This window comes from Salmo salar, chromosome 16 (assembly GCF_965601325.2).
Source record: "Salmo salar chromosome 16, fSalSal1, whole genome shotgun sequence".
Taxonomy (NCBI): domain Eukaryota; kingdom Metazoa; phylum Chordata; class Actinopteri; order Salmoniformes; family Salmonidae; genus Salmo; species Salmo salar.
In genome coordinates, this window is record NC_138306.1 from 33,999,876 (window position 1) to 34,015,205 (window position 15,330).

The window sequence follows — 15,330 nt, forward strand, 5'->3', positions numbered from 1 at the left end:
TTCTGAGAGTTGACTTAACATTGGACCAAAGAAGCACTAGAATTAAAAACACATCTTACCTTTTTGTAGTTAATAAAACCTATGTGAACTATAATATCCTTAGCTAGCATTTAAAAAGTTCATTCATTCTTCTCTAATAAAAACAAATATTAAAATTATAAATTGCTCCCAATGTCTGAATGATGCTTGAATTGTCTTCAGTAGGCTACAGTAACTTACGCTTCGGAGGGGGAGGGGCAGGTAGCCTACACACACACGCACACCCACTGGCAAAGATTTCCATCTGGCAGTCAGACGCTGGAATATATGTTTCTGAGTGACAGAGTGAGGGATTGCATAGCAGTCAGTTATTAACCGGTTCCCATGCTTTTAAAATAATGGAACAGTAAAGACCTCTTTCGTTCCCGGTTCTGATTCTGTTCCTCTAATATTTTCATTATTTTATGGTTTTCAGTTCTGTTCCCTGAAGCGGTTCCAACCCCTGGCTTACATTGAAAGCTGCTGTAGTGAAGGTATGTTATTCTCTCCTGGTTGCCACTGGTTTTCATTAGAAAAACAAGACTCACACCACACACACACACATTCCTTTTCTTCATGATTTATTAGCATTTTTTTGACTGTACTAGTTATTGCAATCTGGTTAATTCACATTTAAAAAGCAGACATCATCCAGTTGCACTGAAATTGATGATATTCATTTTTACAATAACCATTAGGTCCATAGACTGGAAAATCCAGTCAAACCATTATGTTTTTCTTAACTTTATTTTGTTTGTCTTTTTATTTTGTAATTACAAAAAAGAAAATATATAACAATAATCATAAAAAGGAGGAAAACTCAGAAATATTACGACAAACAATCACAACACAGCACGAGTACCTATTTACTGCAAGAAATAAAAAGGTACAATAACGAAAGAGTAAAAACATATGCAAAAAAATTTGAAAAGAATTGGCACCTATGAAGTTTGATACAAGAAGCAACAGAGGACAAGGTAAATGATGCATTTCTAGAGACTAAAATCAGAGACTAAGGGCATTTCTTTTTTTGTACAATTTTTTCTTTTGTTAAAAAAAAACGCACAACCGGGTAGCAGGGACAATAAAAAATACTGCACGTACAATACCTTTTCTCTCCATCTCCTTTTTTTTATATCCTTTTCTTTTTTAATAGCATATCCCATTAATATTCATTCCCCACTGCTCGTAATAGCTGTGCCTGGTGGCGGAATCGTTAGAGTTTTACATGTGAGTAGCAAATGACACTTTGATTGGCTGTGATGTTGAAATGGTCCTCCCCCACCGGGCCTGGGTCGGGGTTCTGGGCTGAGCCAGGAGTCCTGCCGGGCCTAGTCTCACTGCGCGTGCTGGCTCAGTGTGTGGTTCTGGAAGGGAAGAGAGGAGAACACATGAGGAGAGAAATAATAAGCTACGTGCCCACACCTCCAAGCCCCCACAGCCACCTACCCCACCATCCCTACACCTCTCTTTATACACAACAGTCATGTCTGTCTGTCCATCGGAGGACCCTAGCCTCCTGTAACACGGACTACCTGCTCTACCCACACACACCCATTATACATCATATATCGAGCTGCAGATAAACCCAAACGTCATATTATATTCATTGTGTCTTTGCTTTGCGGTCTTCATTATCCATGGCAACATGAAACAATGATTTGTTTATTCAGATTTATGAGGCTCGCATCCCTTTTGATATTCTTATAAATATTTGAAAACACCATATCAATACCTTATGAGGCCCACATTCCAACAGCACTTGAGCGCAACACATGAATTCCTAATAACGCACAAAACACCTTTATCAAAATTACATCCACGACACCACCATCAACAACTGCAGGAGCCTGGTTTCTCTGCACACCTCAACCAGAGGGTATATAACTTCAGACCAGATAGATGTGAAGAGTTAAACTATCAATCACAGCAGATATGGGGCTCCCAGAGGCCTGTGTGTTAGGGAGATTTCTGGTAGGCTGGCTGGTTCGTCTGCGCTCTCCCCGGGACCATAAACCCAATTCCCAGGGAAAGCTCAGCAATCATCCCCCTCTTCCCGCTAAAAGCTGCTTTCCAAGATTAATCTCTCACAGATAGGCCCATATTTCTGTGCACCACTATGAAAAAAGAAAAAGGGGAAAAATCGGAAGGATTAAACATGGTTTTCCGTTGATAAATACTTATTCTTTGGGCCTTATCTTGGTGCGCATATTTTGCACACGACTGTTGGCAGAGCCAGGCTGCACTAGTTCAGCAGAGAAGGCCAAGCGCCCGGGTCTTAAAGCCCTAGACTGGCTGATTGCAGCCATTCAGGGACAGTCTTTCTTTTCCTCTTTCTGTCTCTCGCTCATTCTCTCCATCTCCCTCTTTTCCTGCACCCCTCCCCCGCGTATGTGAGTGGGAACGAGCACAGAGGGCTCTTCAGCGAGGAGCCGTCTCTCACTGGGAGCCACTGACCCCATTATGAGAGCAAACCACTTCTCTCTCTCTCTGATCCACAACACCTGCAGTTCTACACCCCTCCAGCAGAGGTCAGGATTGGCTCACCATCTGCCTGTTTCTCCTGTTACTCAGGCCAAAGCAGACCAAAGCAGAGCTCCAGCCAGAACGGAGGCAGAACATTTTTACAGAAAACAGAATATTAGATCTTGATTTCATCATCATCATGTATAGGCACATGTCAGTTTCATGTGTGCTTGCTTTGAGTCAACTGTCTCCTTATGTGACAGAAAATAGCATTTTTGGGACGTAGCCTTGCCCCATCTTTGTGCATGAATGTGTTTGTGTGTGTCTGCGTGTATGTGTGTGTTAGAGAGGGAGAGAGAGAGGGAGTGTGTGTGCGTGCATGTTTTCCCCCAGGTTTCCAGGGTTTTGTTGGTGTGTATTGATTTGCAGAAAGAGGGGATTGAGAGGCAGTGGCTGCTCCCTGAGTCCCTGGGGTCCTGGGTTACACCAGCACTGCAGCGGCCTGATGGAAACAGCACAGACAGGGGGAGGAGAGGAGAGGAGGAGCCACACAAACACCCTCACCTACACTGCTGCACATTCCACAGGATGGATACACCGTTTCCCATACAACTCAAACTAGAAGAGAACCCACATACACACACACAAACACACACACACTAGAGCCTGCAATACTGGGTTGGTGTAATGGAAAAGTAGCTCTTGTTAAATGTGTTAATCAGTGTGAACACACACAGACAGTCATACACACTGTGATGCTAGTCTCAGCTCTCTTCATTTCAGAGCGTCGTCAGGGGCTGGGGTATTGATCAAGCCGTAGGCGATCGATGGTGCGAATGGTGTGTGTCTCTGAATCTGATAATGACTCTCAGTGTGACATCAGTCCTATGTAGCTGTAATTGATATATTCTCCAGGATGAGGAGATCGAGGGCTCTGCTCTCACTCTTTAAGCAGGAGGAGACTGGAGACTGAGACCACAAACACACCCTGTCATCGGCCAGAGAACACACACTTCACCCCAATACCTGACAAACACCATTACTATTACACCCCTACAACCTGAAGAACTAGCAAAGAGTTGATCCTGAAACAACCTCCTCCTCCCATCAGACTGCACAACATCAATGGCTAACAACTTCACATTACAAATATCTACATAGCAAACATCACATTTCAACTCCCTCACTGCCAAGACAAAGACATCAAGTCGACAAGATAACCACTGTACTAACAAAGGTAGAACATCACTGACAGTGTTAGTCCTTTGTATTGTACCATCAAACTAAACGGATAGAGCATGCTTGCATGTCACAGTGTAGCAGGGGGACACTGTGTGATGGATGGAACAGCGCCCCTCTACACAGGGAGGCTGTGCAATGGGCAGAACAGCCCCTCACTGCTCAGTCAATATCTAGGCTGTCATTGTTTTCCTAAACTGGTTATAAAAGAGAGGCTAAATCCTGCCGAGCTGTGGGCTCATGGGAAATATGGCCCAGTCGCATTACTAATGCAGAGACTGTGAGACTGCTGCACACACTGGGGGGAGGAAGAGGGAGGAGGGAAAGGGGAGAGCAGAGGGGGAGAGAGAGGGGAGGCAGGAGATAAAGATAAAGGAAAATGAAATCTACGTTTCCAACATACGCGCTTTATTAACTGCGTTACAACGCGCGAGGACCTAGACAGGGCTGCCATCATGTCACTTTCAATCAGGCGTCTGAGGCGCCGCCGCAGGGCCCCCTGGCCCCCCGGCACCTCACGGCTCCAGGCTCTGTGGCATCCTCTGGGGAGCAGGCAGGGGTGGTGAGACTTAAACATGTCAGTTCACCAGGAATCCTCTAACAAACACAGTCCTCTGGGGAGCAGGCAGGGGTGGTGAGACTCAAACATGTCAGTTCACCAGGAATCCTCTAACAAACACAGTCCTCTGGGGAGCAGGCAGGGGTGGTGAGACTTAAACATGTCAGTTCACCAGGAATCCTCTAACAAACACAGTCCTCTGGGGAGCAGGCAGGGGTGGTGAGACTCAAACATGTCAGTTCACCAGGAATCCTCTAACAAACACAGTCCTCTGGGGAGCAGGCAGGGGTGGTGAGACTTAAACATGTCAGTTCACCAGGAATCCTCTAACAAACACAGTCCTCTGGGGAGCAGGCAGGGGTGGTGAGACTCAAACATGTCAGTTCACCAGGAATCCTCTAACAAACACAGTCCTCTGGGGAGCAGGCAGGGGTGGTGAGACTTAAACATGTCAGTTCACCAGGAATCCTTTAACAAACACAGTCCTCTGGGGAGCAGGTAGGGGTGGTGAGACTTAAACATGTCAGTTCACCAGGAATCCTCTAACAAACACAGTCCTCTGGGGAGCAGGCAGGGGTGGTGAGACTTAAACATGTCAGTTCACCAGGAATCCTCTAACAAACACAGTCCTCTGCTCTGCACATCAATGTACTAGAACAACAACTTTCACACATTTCTTTTTGCTTTTGCAGAATAGCAGCAGCCATAACTGACGTGCCCACTATTTGGGAACACTTGAACAGCTAGGGCGTTAAATCTTGTCTGTGGTGATATAACATACCGACATGATCTACTGTAGTAGCATCGCTAAGCAAGTCTAGCATACTCTGATTAGCCTATATGGCCCGATCTCAAACAGCCACAGGAAGAGGAAATACTGCTTTCGGCGCTAGCCTGTCCCTCTCTGCTCTGCTCTGTTTTTAACACAAAATGAAAAATCACCTTTGCCGCCTGGTTCACTTTAGTGTGGCTTATTTTTAGACCGTTGACAGTCTTCCAAGGGCCGGAGACTAACAGATGGGCTGTCTTAAAGCTTCATATGTTCCCAGGTTTTCACCTCCGAGAGACAGGAAACTCACTGGGGAGTGAGCTACAAATAACAACCCCCCCCCCCCCAACCCCACCACCCCACCAAATAAATGTGCCCGTTCTCCAGCCATGTCCTGTTTCGCCATGCTCCCGCCGGCCCCCACCCTATCACCCAAGAGGGACTTCCCCTCCCCTGTTGCTAACATCCAAAAGACTCACACACACACACAAATCCATAGAACTGGCTAGCCATAACACACAACCGCACAGAAACACACTAACCTGGTTAGACTTATTTAAACATAACACACACTCACTGAAATGGCTGTAGATATACAGTATTACAGGTCCTGTCCTGATACAGCTGGTGTAACTAATGAATCCCTCCTTGGGCTTACAGCTATGGGGTTCAGTCCCTCATCTTCCCTCAATAACACACCTACCAAGACATCCTGTTCGAACTATAGAATGGGACACAAGGGGGTGTAAGTATATCCTGTGGAATATAACATGGGGTTAGCAATATACAATATGATATAAAAAATGTGCACATACTACGCACGTGCACACCCAGAGAGAGAACAGAGAGGGGGCCTGTGGCACAGCAGTGAGATCCGTACAGACTCTATGGGGCGTAGAGGAGTGTTGAGTGCCAGATGAGCTCAGGGGCCCCAGACGGACTGTGCCATGGGTGACAGAGTACAGAGAGACATGCAGCGCTGCTCTCCCATTCGCTCTTCCGGGCCTGATCACCAGAGCACACTCCCATTCCCTTTCCGTGTCACTGTCATAACACACCCAATCCCCACAGGTCCCCGGGGACCCCGCTTATTTGATTACAATGCACCCTAAACAAAAAAACAAAAAAGCTAAGAGCAGCGAACAAAGCATATAGGTGAGGGGAGGGGTTTGATGTAGTCGGCTGCGTTTTGTTTTGTGGTGTCACAACAAAATGACCACCCAGAGGGAAGAGAGAGAGAGAGAGGGAAATGGAGAGAGAGACAGGAGTAGAGCGAAAGAGAAAGGGATGGGAATATTCAAGAGGAGGTTTGATGGTGTGACTGTGAGCTTCTCTCCCTAGTAGAGCTGTCAGTGGTGTGTGATTTATAGTGTGTTTGTGTCAGCCTCCAGCTGCTGAATGGAGAACATCAGGGTGTAAAAGACCCCATCCTGTGTGTTCTCTATGATGGAGAGAGAGACAGAGGAAAAGAGAGAGAATGAGAGACAGACAGAGACCCCACATACAGTATCACCTCCATGTCGTTACCACGCCCTCAGTGTGGTGAGTGATGTGATGTATGACGTTGATCTAGTGATCGAGCCACATCTCTACTGTGGTTAATCAGATCACAGTGCAACCACGTCTCTACACTGTTTAGTGCCAGGAGAACCCACTCAGGGACAATACCCCAGCTCATACGTCACTGTCAAAGCCATGACAGTTCCGGTCCTGTTTTGGCAACGAGTGGAAACACACCACGCAGCGCTTGTCCTGTACCGCAACAACACATCTCAGTTGTACATTATACCTCAATGACCTGGACTAACCTGTGTATATAGCCTCATTACTAACCTGTACCCCCGCACATTGACTCTGTACCACTACCACATGTATATAGCCTCATTACTAACCTGTACCCCCGCACATTGACTCTGTACCACTACCACATGTATATAGCCTCATTACTAACCTGTACCCCCGCACATTGACTCTGTACCACTACCACATGTATATAGCCTCATTACTAACCTGTACCCCCGCACATTGACTCTGTACCACTACCACATGTATATAGCCTCATTACTAACCTGTACCACCGCACATTGACTCTGTACCACTACCACATGTATATAGCCTCATTACTAACCTGTACCCCCGCACATTGCCTCTGTACCACTACCACATGTATATAGCCTCATTACTAACCTGTACCCCCGCACATTGATTCTGTACCACTACCACATGTATATAGCCTCATTACTAACCTGTACCCCCGCACATTGACTCTGTACCACTACCACATGTATATAGCCTCATTACTAACCTGTACCCCCGCACATTGACTCTGTACCACTACCACATGTATATAGCCTCATTACTAACCTGTATCCCCGCACATTGACTCTGTACCACTACCACATGTATATAGCCTCATTACTAACCTGTACCCCCGCACATTGACTCTGTACCACTACCACATGTATATAGCCTCATTACTAACCTGTACCCCCGCACATTGACTCTGTACCACTACCACATGTATATAGCCTCATTACTAACCTGTACCCCCGCACATTGATTCTGTACCACTACCACATGTATATAGCCTCATTACTAACCTGTACCCCCGCACATTGACTCTGTACCACTACCACATGTATATAGCCTCATTACTAACCTGTACCCCCGCACATTGACTCTGTACCACTACCACATGTATATAGCCTCATTACTAACCTGTATCCCCGCACATTGACTCTGTACCACTACCACATGTATATAGCCTCATTACTAACCTGTACCCCGCACATTGACTCTGTACCACTACCATATGTATATAGCCTCATTACTAACCTGTACCCCCGCACATTGACTCTGTACCACTACCACATGTATATAGCCTCATTACTAACCTGTACCCCCGCACATTGACTCTGTACCACTACCACATGTATATAGCCTCATTACTAACCTGTACCCCCGCACATTGATTCTGTACCACTACCACATGTATATAGCCTCATTACTAACCTGTACCCCCGCACATTGACTCTGTACCACTACCACATGTATATAGCCTCATTACTAACCTGTACCCCCGCACATTGACTCTGTACCACTACCACATGTATATAGCCTCATTACTAACCTGTACCCCCGCACATTGACTCTGTACCACTACCACATGTATATAGCCTCATTACTAACCTGTACCCCCGCACATTGACTCTGTACCACTACCACATGTATATAGCCTCATTACTAACCTGTACCCCCGCACATTGACTCTGTACCACTACCACATGTATATAGCCTCATTACTAACCTGTACCCCCGCACATTGACTCTGTACCACTACCACATGTATATAGCCTCATTACTAACCTGTACCCCCGCACATTGACTCTGTACCACTACCACATGTAAAATCCTCGTTATTGTTATTTTATTTTTGCTCTTTTATTTTTTATTTTAGTTTATTTAGTAAACATTTTTTTTAACTCTTATTTTTCTTCAAACTGCATTGTTGGTTAAGGGCTTGTAAGTAAGCATTTAATTGTAAGGTCTACACCTGTTGTATTCGGTGCATGTGACAAATTAAATTTGATTTGATTTTGAACTGTTATATCTGACTAGGGACGATGCTTTGCTCTGTGGAGGCAGACATACTGAAACAGAGAGGGTCCAGGAATAGAGAACTGCCCCCCTTCCCTTCCTCTCTCTCTCCATCTCTCTCTCTCTCTCTCTTTCTTTCCTTCCCCTCTCTCTCTTTCCTTCCCCTCTCCCTCCATCTCCCTCCATGTCTCTCTCCAGCTCTCTGTGTTTGATAGTATACATGTAATGGAATGCAACAGACAGGTAAAGGGAAAGGATGGAGAGTGAAGAACAGAGAAATAGAAGAGCTGACTCTATCCCTGTGGATCTTTCCTCCTCTTTCTCCCAGACACCTCATCTCTCTGAGAGTCAGGGCAGCCATGGCCTCCCTCCCTCTCTCTTCATTCCTCTTCATTCCACACTGTCACTTAAGGAGGGTTTTTTCCCGAGGGGAAGGTTTGTGACAGAATCTCAATGGGGAATGTGTGTGGGTATTATACAGGGTGTCATTGCCCCTTTCAGAGACTTGTAGGAAATAACATGCACACACACACAACATGGTAAGATGACAGGATGTGAATGTCTTGATTTTCTCAGAAGATTAGCTCACCCCATGTAGAGCGTTTTTCATTTGAATTCACCACACTCAAATTTGTCTGAGTTTCTTTCGCAGTGCAGGATGAGAATGAAAACAAAACACAGAAAAACAGGTAAACAACTTAAACATGTCCTGGGGCTGAGGTAGTGAGGGACGATAGTATGTTCTACGCTCCATCTCCTCAGAAGTTGATACATTTGCTATGCTATACACAAAGACTGAACCAACATCCTGGTTCTCATCTCAAGTGTTGTTTTTGTACAATATGTTTATCGAGCTGTGAAAGACTATACCATTGATACCGTGACCACAGCTTCACACCGCTGCCTGACAACTAGAGCCGTGTAGGCTACCACAGTGGACCATAGTGTTCTGTGGTGCAGCTCAGACAGACCCAGGTATGCCAAGTCAGACAGCTGTATGCATCCTGTATGTGGTGCATGCAGTCCCCAGACTGCAGCGCTCTGAGCTGGCCCATAATTTTGCAGGAGGTTTTGGGAAGGGGCGGGGGGCTGGGGTGGGGAGGTCTGCAGAGAGATCTCTTGGTCCCCATTCTAATAACATGGAGCGCCACTCTGCACAGCGGGGACACAACCAGAGACTGTCACTGGGACACCTAGATCAAATCCTGCCTCCACACTGTGGCACGCCATAATGAGCAAACTAAGAACTCCCCAGTAACACACACACACGCACACACGCACACACGCACACACACACACACACACACACACACAAATACATCCATAGTACAGACACACACTACAATATTCACACACCGTAGCATAGCTAGAGCAGAGAACATAGACAAGGACTAACTAAGGAAATACCTTTGCTAACGTGAATGTACATGAGGCGAACAAAGACACTGCTCAGTGCACTACTTGTCCAATCAGAAACAGCAGACACAGATCACACACTGTATGTTAGTGGTTTGCCTCCATGGCTGCGTTTACACAGGCAGCCCAATATGGATCTTTCTTAGTGCGTACGGCCCAGTACATCAATGGGGCTAAGCTGCCTGCCATCCAGGAACTATACACCAGGCCGTGTCAGAGGAAGGCCCTAAAAATTGTCAAAGACCCCAGCCACCCCAGTCATAGACTGTTCTCTTTACTACCGCATGGCAAGCGGTACCGGAGTGCCAAGTCTAGGACAAAAAGGCTTCTCAACAGTTTCTACCCCCAAGCCATAAGACTCCTGAACAGGTAATCAAATGGCTACCCGGACTATTTGCATTGTGTGCCCCCCCAACCCCTATTTTTACACTGCTGCTACTCTGTTTATCATATATGCATAGCCACTTTAACTATACATTCATGTACATACTACCTCAATTGGGCCGACCAACCAATGCTCCCGCACATTGGCTAACCAGGCTATCTGCATTGTGTCCCACCACCCGCCAACCCCTATTTTACACTACTGCTACTCTCTGTTCATCATATACGCATAGTCACTTTGACCATATCTACATGTACATACTACCTCAATCAGCCTGACTAACCGGTGTCTGTATGTAGCCTCGCTACTTTTATAGCCTCGCTACTGTATATAGCCCGTCTTTTTACTGTTGTTTTATTTCTTTACTTACCTATTGTTCACCTAACACTTTTTTTGCACTATTGGTAAGAGCCTGTAAGTAAGCATTTCACTGTAAGGTCTACCTACACCTGTTGTATTTGGCGCACGTGACAAATAAACTTTGATTTGATTTAATTGGTCTTTGACCAATCAGATCAGCTCTGAAAATGATCTGATGTGAAAAGATCCGAATTGGACTGCCTGTGTACACGCTGCAGCCCATGTTCCCGGCACTCTGTATCTCTGCTCTAAGACCCAAACCCCAGCTCCTACAGTACTGTCATAGCAGCATAGCTTTGGATGAGAATGCGCTGCCCTCAAATATTCAATACTTTCTGGATGTAGAGGGAGGGAGGAGGAGGAATCAAAAAACAAACATGCCGAAGGACAGAGACCCCTCCCCTCCTCTCATTCCAAACTGCTGACTGGAGTTAAATATTTACTAGTGCTAAAGGAAATAGTGTACACACATGCCAACAGAGGGGGAGCGCTGGGTGGAGCGCTGGGTGGGGCGCCCCCCCCCCCCACACTCCTCCCTCGAGGGTTAAATTAAATAGTGTAAAGATCAGCCATGCTGTCAGCGAATGACAGCAGACCATGGAGGGGTGAGGGTTGGTGAGTGTGTGGGGGGGGGGGGGGGGGGGGGGGGGGGCTCTGAGATACCTGGGGGAGACAAACAACAACACACAAAAAACAGCCAAGTCTCTGAAGTTTCCAGTAAAGGAATCCAGATCCGGCAGGCTGGGTCTAACAGCGCTGATCAGGGGCGAAGCATCACTTATTTACCAGCTTACGTCTGCACTATTTATGGGGCATTGGGGAGAGGCACAGATGAGAAGAGACGAGAGGAGCTGAGATGGGCTAAAATATGAATGGGGGCTAGTACATATGGGACAAGGAGAGAGAGAAAGCGAGAGAGAGAGGGGGCATGAGAGAGAGTTTTGAAAAGTGAGGAGCGTGGAGTAGGTGGCCATGAGGGAGAAGGGATGATGCAGTGACGTGTCCCCACACAGGCCCAAGGGACAGCTGGAAGATTAACGGAGGGTGGCCCTGCCTGGGCCCTCAGAGGGCTGGGGTAGGGAGCCCCGAGCAGGGCACAGCCCAGACAGGTCAGCCAGCCTCCTCCATCCTCCATCCATTCAGACCTCATTAACACAAACACCCAAACAACCAGTCCCACCACTAACCTCCACGACCAGCCCAGTTCATCTCCGCACTCAGACCACTGCATATCCCCAACTGTTCCTCCTGGGGCAAAGGACAGGGGTGGGCTGGGGAGCTTGTGGGAGGGAAGGGAGAGGCAATGTCCAAACATGGAACAGGGCCAGTAAAAGTGAAGGATACACACTCAAGCCCATCAGAGGATGCTGCTGTGGCCATGTGAGTGTGGCGTTCCTATATCTTGGTGATGAAGCGAGTGGTCCTACCTAGATGAGCTCAGAGAGGAACATCACCTCTTTTAGACAGCGTGACCCGGTCAGGAGGGAGAGGTGTGGCCATACAGGATGGAATGAATGGAGGAAAAATGGAGGAGTGTGGAAAGGTGGAGAGACGCGAGACGGGGCCATGCCACACTGTGCGATCAGTTGGTGTTTATCTCTCGGTCGCCCGGCATCGGAGTGAGGCAGACAGTGACCGACAGGGTTCAGCGCTCCTCCTGCTGCTAAATGGACTGACTGGCCATATGCCCACCCCCGTCAGCCCTACATCACTGTCACATCAGGGTGGGGGGGCCGGGTCCGGGGCTAGGGGGAGAGGGCTCTGTGGGCTGGTCAGGAGATCTAGGTTACAGCCCCAAAATGGAGCCATGGATATTATTTGTCCATTATGCTCACAGGCAGCTCACTCCTAGGGCTAGCATACCCACCCACTCCTCTACCAACCACCAGAGTGGAGAGGGAGGGAGAAAACATGAGGAAAAGAGGGAGGGAGAAAACATGAGGAAAAGAGGGAGAGAGGGAGGGTTTGTCGTAGTAGTAGGCTGATAGCTCAGGATGATGGATCCAGCCAGGGGCAGGGCAGAATAACACTGACCCCAGCTGCCCACTGGACCCACTCTGGAGTGAGTTATACAGAGCTTGGCCCTCCACGATCTGTCTGGACCCTAATGACCCGACCCAGCCAGAACCCTGCCAGGATAGGGTGGGTGGAGAGAGGGAGGGAGGAGTGGACGGATGGAGGAAAGAAAACCTGATGGAGGGGAGGGGTGGCTAGATCCGCATGTCTTTGCGTCTGCTTGTACATGTACAGTGTGTCAGCATCTTTAGTGGTTAAACAGATAGTGTGTATAAGTATATGTAGGTGTGGTTGTACAACAGGTAGTACACAATATATACAAAAGTATGTGGACACCCCTTCAAATGAATGGATTCGGCTATTTCAGCCATACACTTTGCTGACAGGTGTATAAAATCGAGCACACAGCCATGCAATCTCCATAGGAACACATTGGCAGTAGAATTGCCCGTACTAAAGAGCTCAGAGACGTTCAACGTGGAACCATCATAGGATGACACCTTTCCAACAAGTCAGTTTGTCCAATTTCTGCCCCGGTCAACTGTTACTGTGAAGTGGAAACGTCTAGAAGCAACAATGGCTCAGCCGCGAAATGGTAGGCCACACAAGCTCACAGAACGGGACCGCCGAGTGCTGAAGCGCCTAGGTTGCAACAATCACTACCGAGTTCCAAACTGCCTCTAGAAGCAATGTCAGCACAATAACTGTTTGTCTGGAGATTCATGAAATGGGTTTCCATGGCCGAGCAGTCGCACACAAGCTTAAGTTCACCATGCGCAATGCCAAGTGTCAGCTGGAGGGGAGTAAAGGTCACCACCATTGAACTCTGGAGCAGTGGAAACGCGTTCTCTGGAGTGATGAATCACGCCACACCATCTGGCAGTCTGACGGACGAATCTGGGTTTGGCAGGTGCCAGGAGAATGCTGCCTGCCCAAATGCATAATGCCAAATGTAAAGTTTGGTGGAGGAATAATGGTCTGGGGCTGTTTTACATGGTTTGGGCTAGGCCCCTTAGTTCCAGGTAAGGGAAATCTTAACGCTACAGCATACAGTGACATTCTAGACTATTCTGTGCTTCCAACTTTGTGGCAACAGTTTGGGGAAGGCCCTTTCCTGTTTCATCATGACAATGTCCCCGTGCACAAAGCGAGGTCCATACAAAAATGATTTGTTGAGAAGAACTTGACTGGCCAGCACAGACCTCAACCGCATCCAACAACTTTGTGATGAATTGGAACGCCGACTGCGAGCCAGGCCTAAACGCCCAACATCAGTGCCCAACTTCACTAATGCTCTTGTGGCTGAATGGAAGCAAGTCCCCGCAGCAATGTTCCAGCATCCAGCGGAAAACCTTCCCAGAAGAGTGGAGGCTTTATAGCAGCAAAGGGGGGACCAACTCCATATTAATGGCCATGATTTTGGAATGAGATGTTCGACGAGCAGGTGTCCACATACTTTTGGTCGTGTATGTAGTAGCGGTAGCCCAGCTAAATGATGGCCTCTCACTATGCTAATCAAATGGATTCCTGTAAGAGTATGTGTGCACCAGAGAGCCCAGCAGGAGAGCTGATTGATTAGCAATAGACTGGACTCTAACCGTTACTGTCCATAAGAAAGCTGATGAGTTTCTTATTAATTATCAATCATACCACAGAACACATTTAACTATACCCTGTCATAACAGCCTGTTTAACACTGGAATTGAATCCTGGTAGTGAAGTCCATAAACTGAGGTGGACAAAAATATTGGTTTATCAAAAATTCTGCTAAGATACTCAGGAGTCCATTAGAAGCAATTAATATTGAAGTCATATCTTATGATTTAGATTATATTGGCCAGCAAAAGATGCTGTATGGTGCTTAGAGATGCCATCACTCTCTGTTGTTTTGAAATGAGTGTTAGTGTACTGACCTGGAGCTCAGTCTGGAAGAAGAACTTCTGTGGACACTGGGAGCAGTCGTAGATCTTGTCCTCCTGACCGTGGACGGCAAAGATGTGCTGCTGCAGCTTATTGGCCTGGACAAAGGCTGGGGGAGGGGAGAAGGAGGAGGATAGGTTAGATGATTTGTCAGACTGATGATAAGTTATGCTAACCAGAGAACTAGGTTATTGAATACAATTTTGCGAGGGAAAAGGGAAAGGTTTCAAGTCTCGCTCTCCCTGATAGCAAATACTGAGGCTAGAGACAAAGTCATACTAGTTCAACTAAAACAACAACCTCAACAGCGTCAATACAAATAAAGAGAAAAGGACCCCTCTCACATGAGCATTAGTGGACGAAGCGCCATCAGAGCCACTACGGGGATGAGAGGAGAGATGGAGAGATGGGGGAGACAGCATGCAGACCACACTATCCCCTACAAACCTTGTGATATTTATCAATAAATTATCCTCCATTCCTGTTTTTTAATTTTCGCTCCTGTGTTTTTTTTCTTCTGTTATGTTTCAGTAAACTTAAGTTTGCTGTGTGTGTGGAAAGACTGAATTATTAACCCTCCCCAAA

The 15,330-nt window shown here is 47.0% G+C and overlaps 1 protein-coding gene across 2 annotated transcripts in view; it reads right to left on the reverse strand.

Moving 5' to 3' along the window:
• Positions 1-582: 582 nt before the first annotated feature.
• The window catches only part of LOC106573705 (zinc finger protein 423), a 138,440-nt gene continuing 123,692 nt past the window's right edge, over positions 583-15,330 (reverse strand). For both annotated transcript variants that reach the window (XM_014148999.3, XM_014148998.3), the window contains 2 exons: positions 14,739-14,854; positions 583-1,385 (listed from right to left, as the gene is read on the reverse strand). In XM_014148999.3, coding sequence (XP_014004474.1) covers positions 1,356-1,385; positions 14,739-14,854 — 146 coding nt within the window. In that variant the 3' untranslated portion in view covers positions 583-1,355. The remainder of the gene's footprint in view (positions 1,386-14,738; positions 14,855-15,330) is intronic.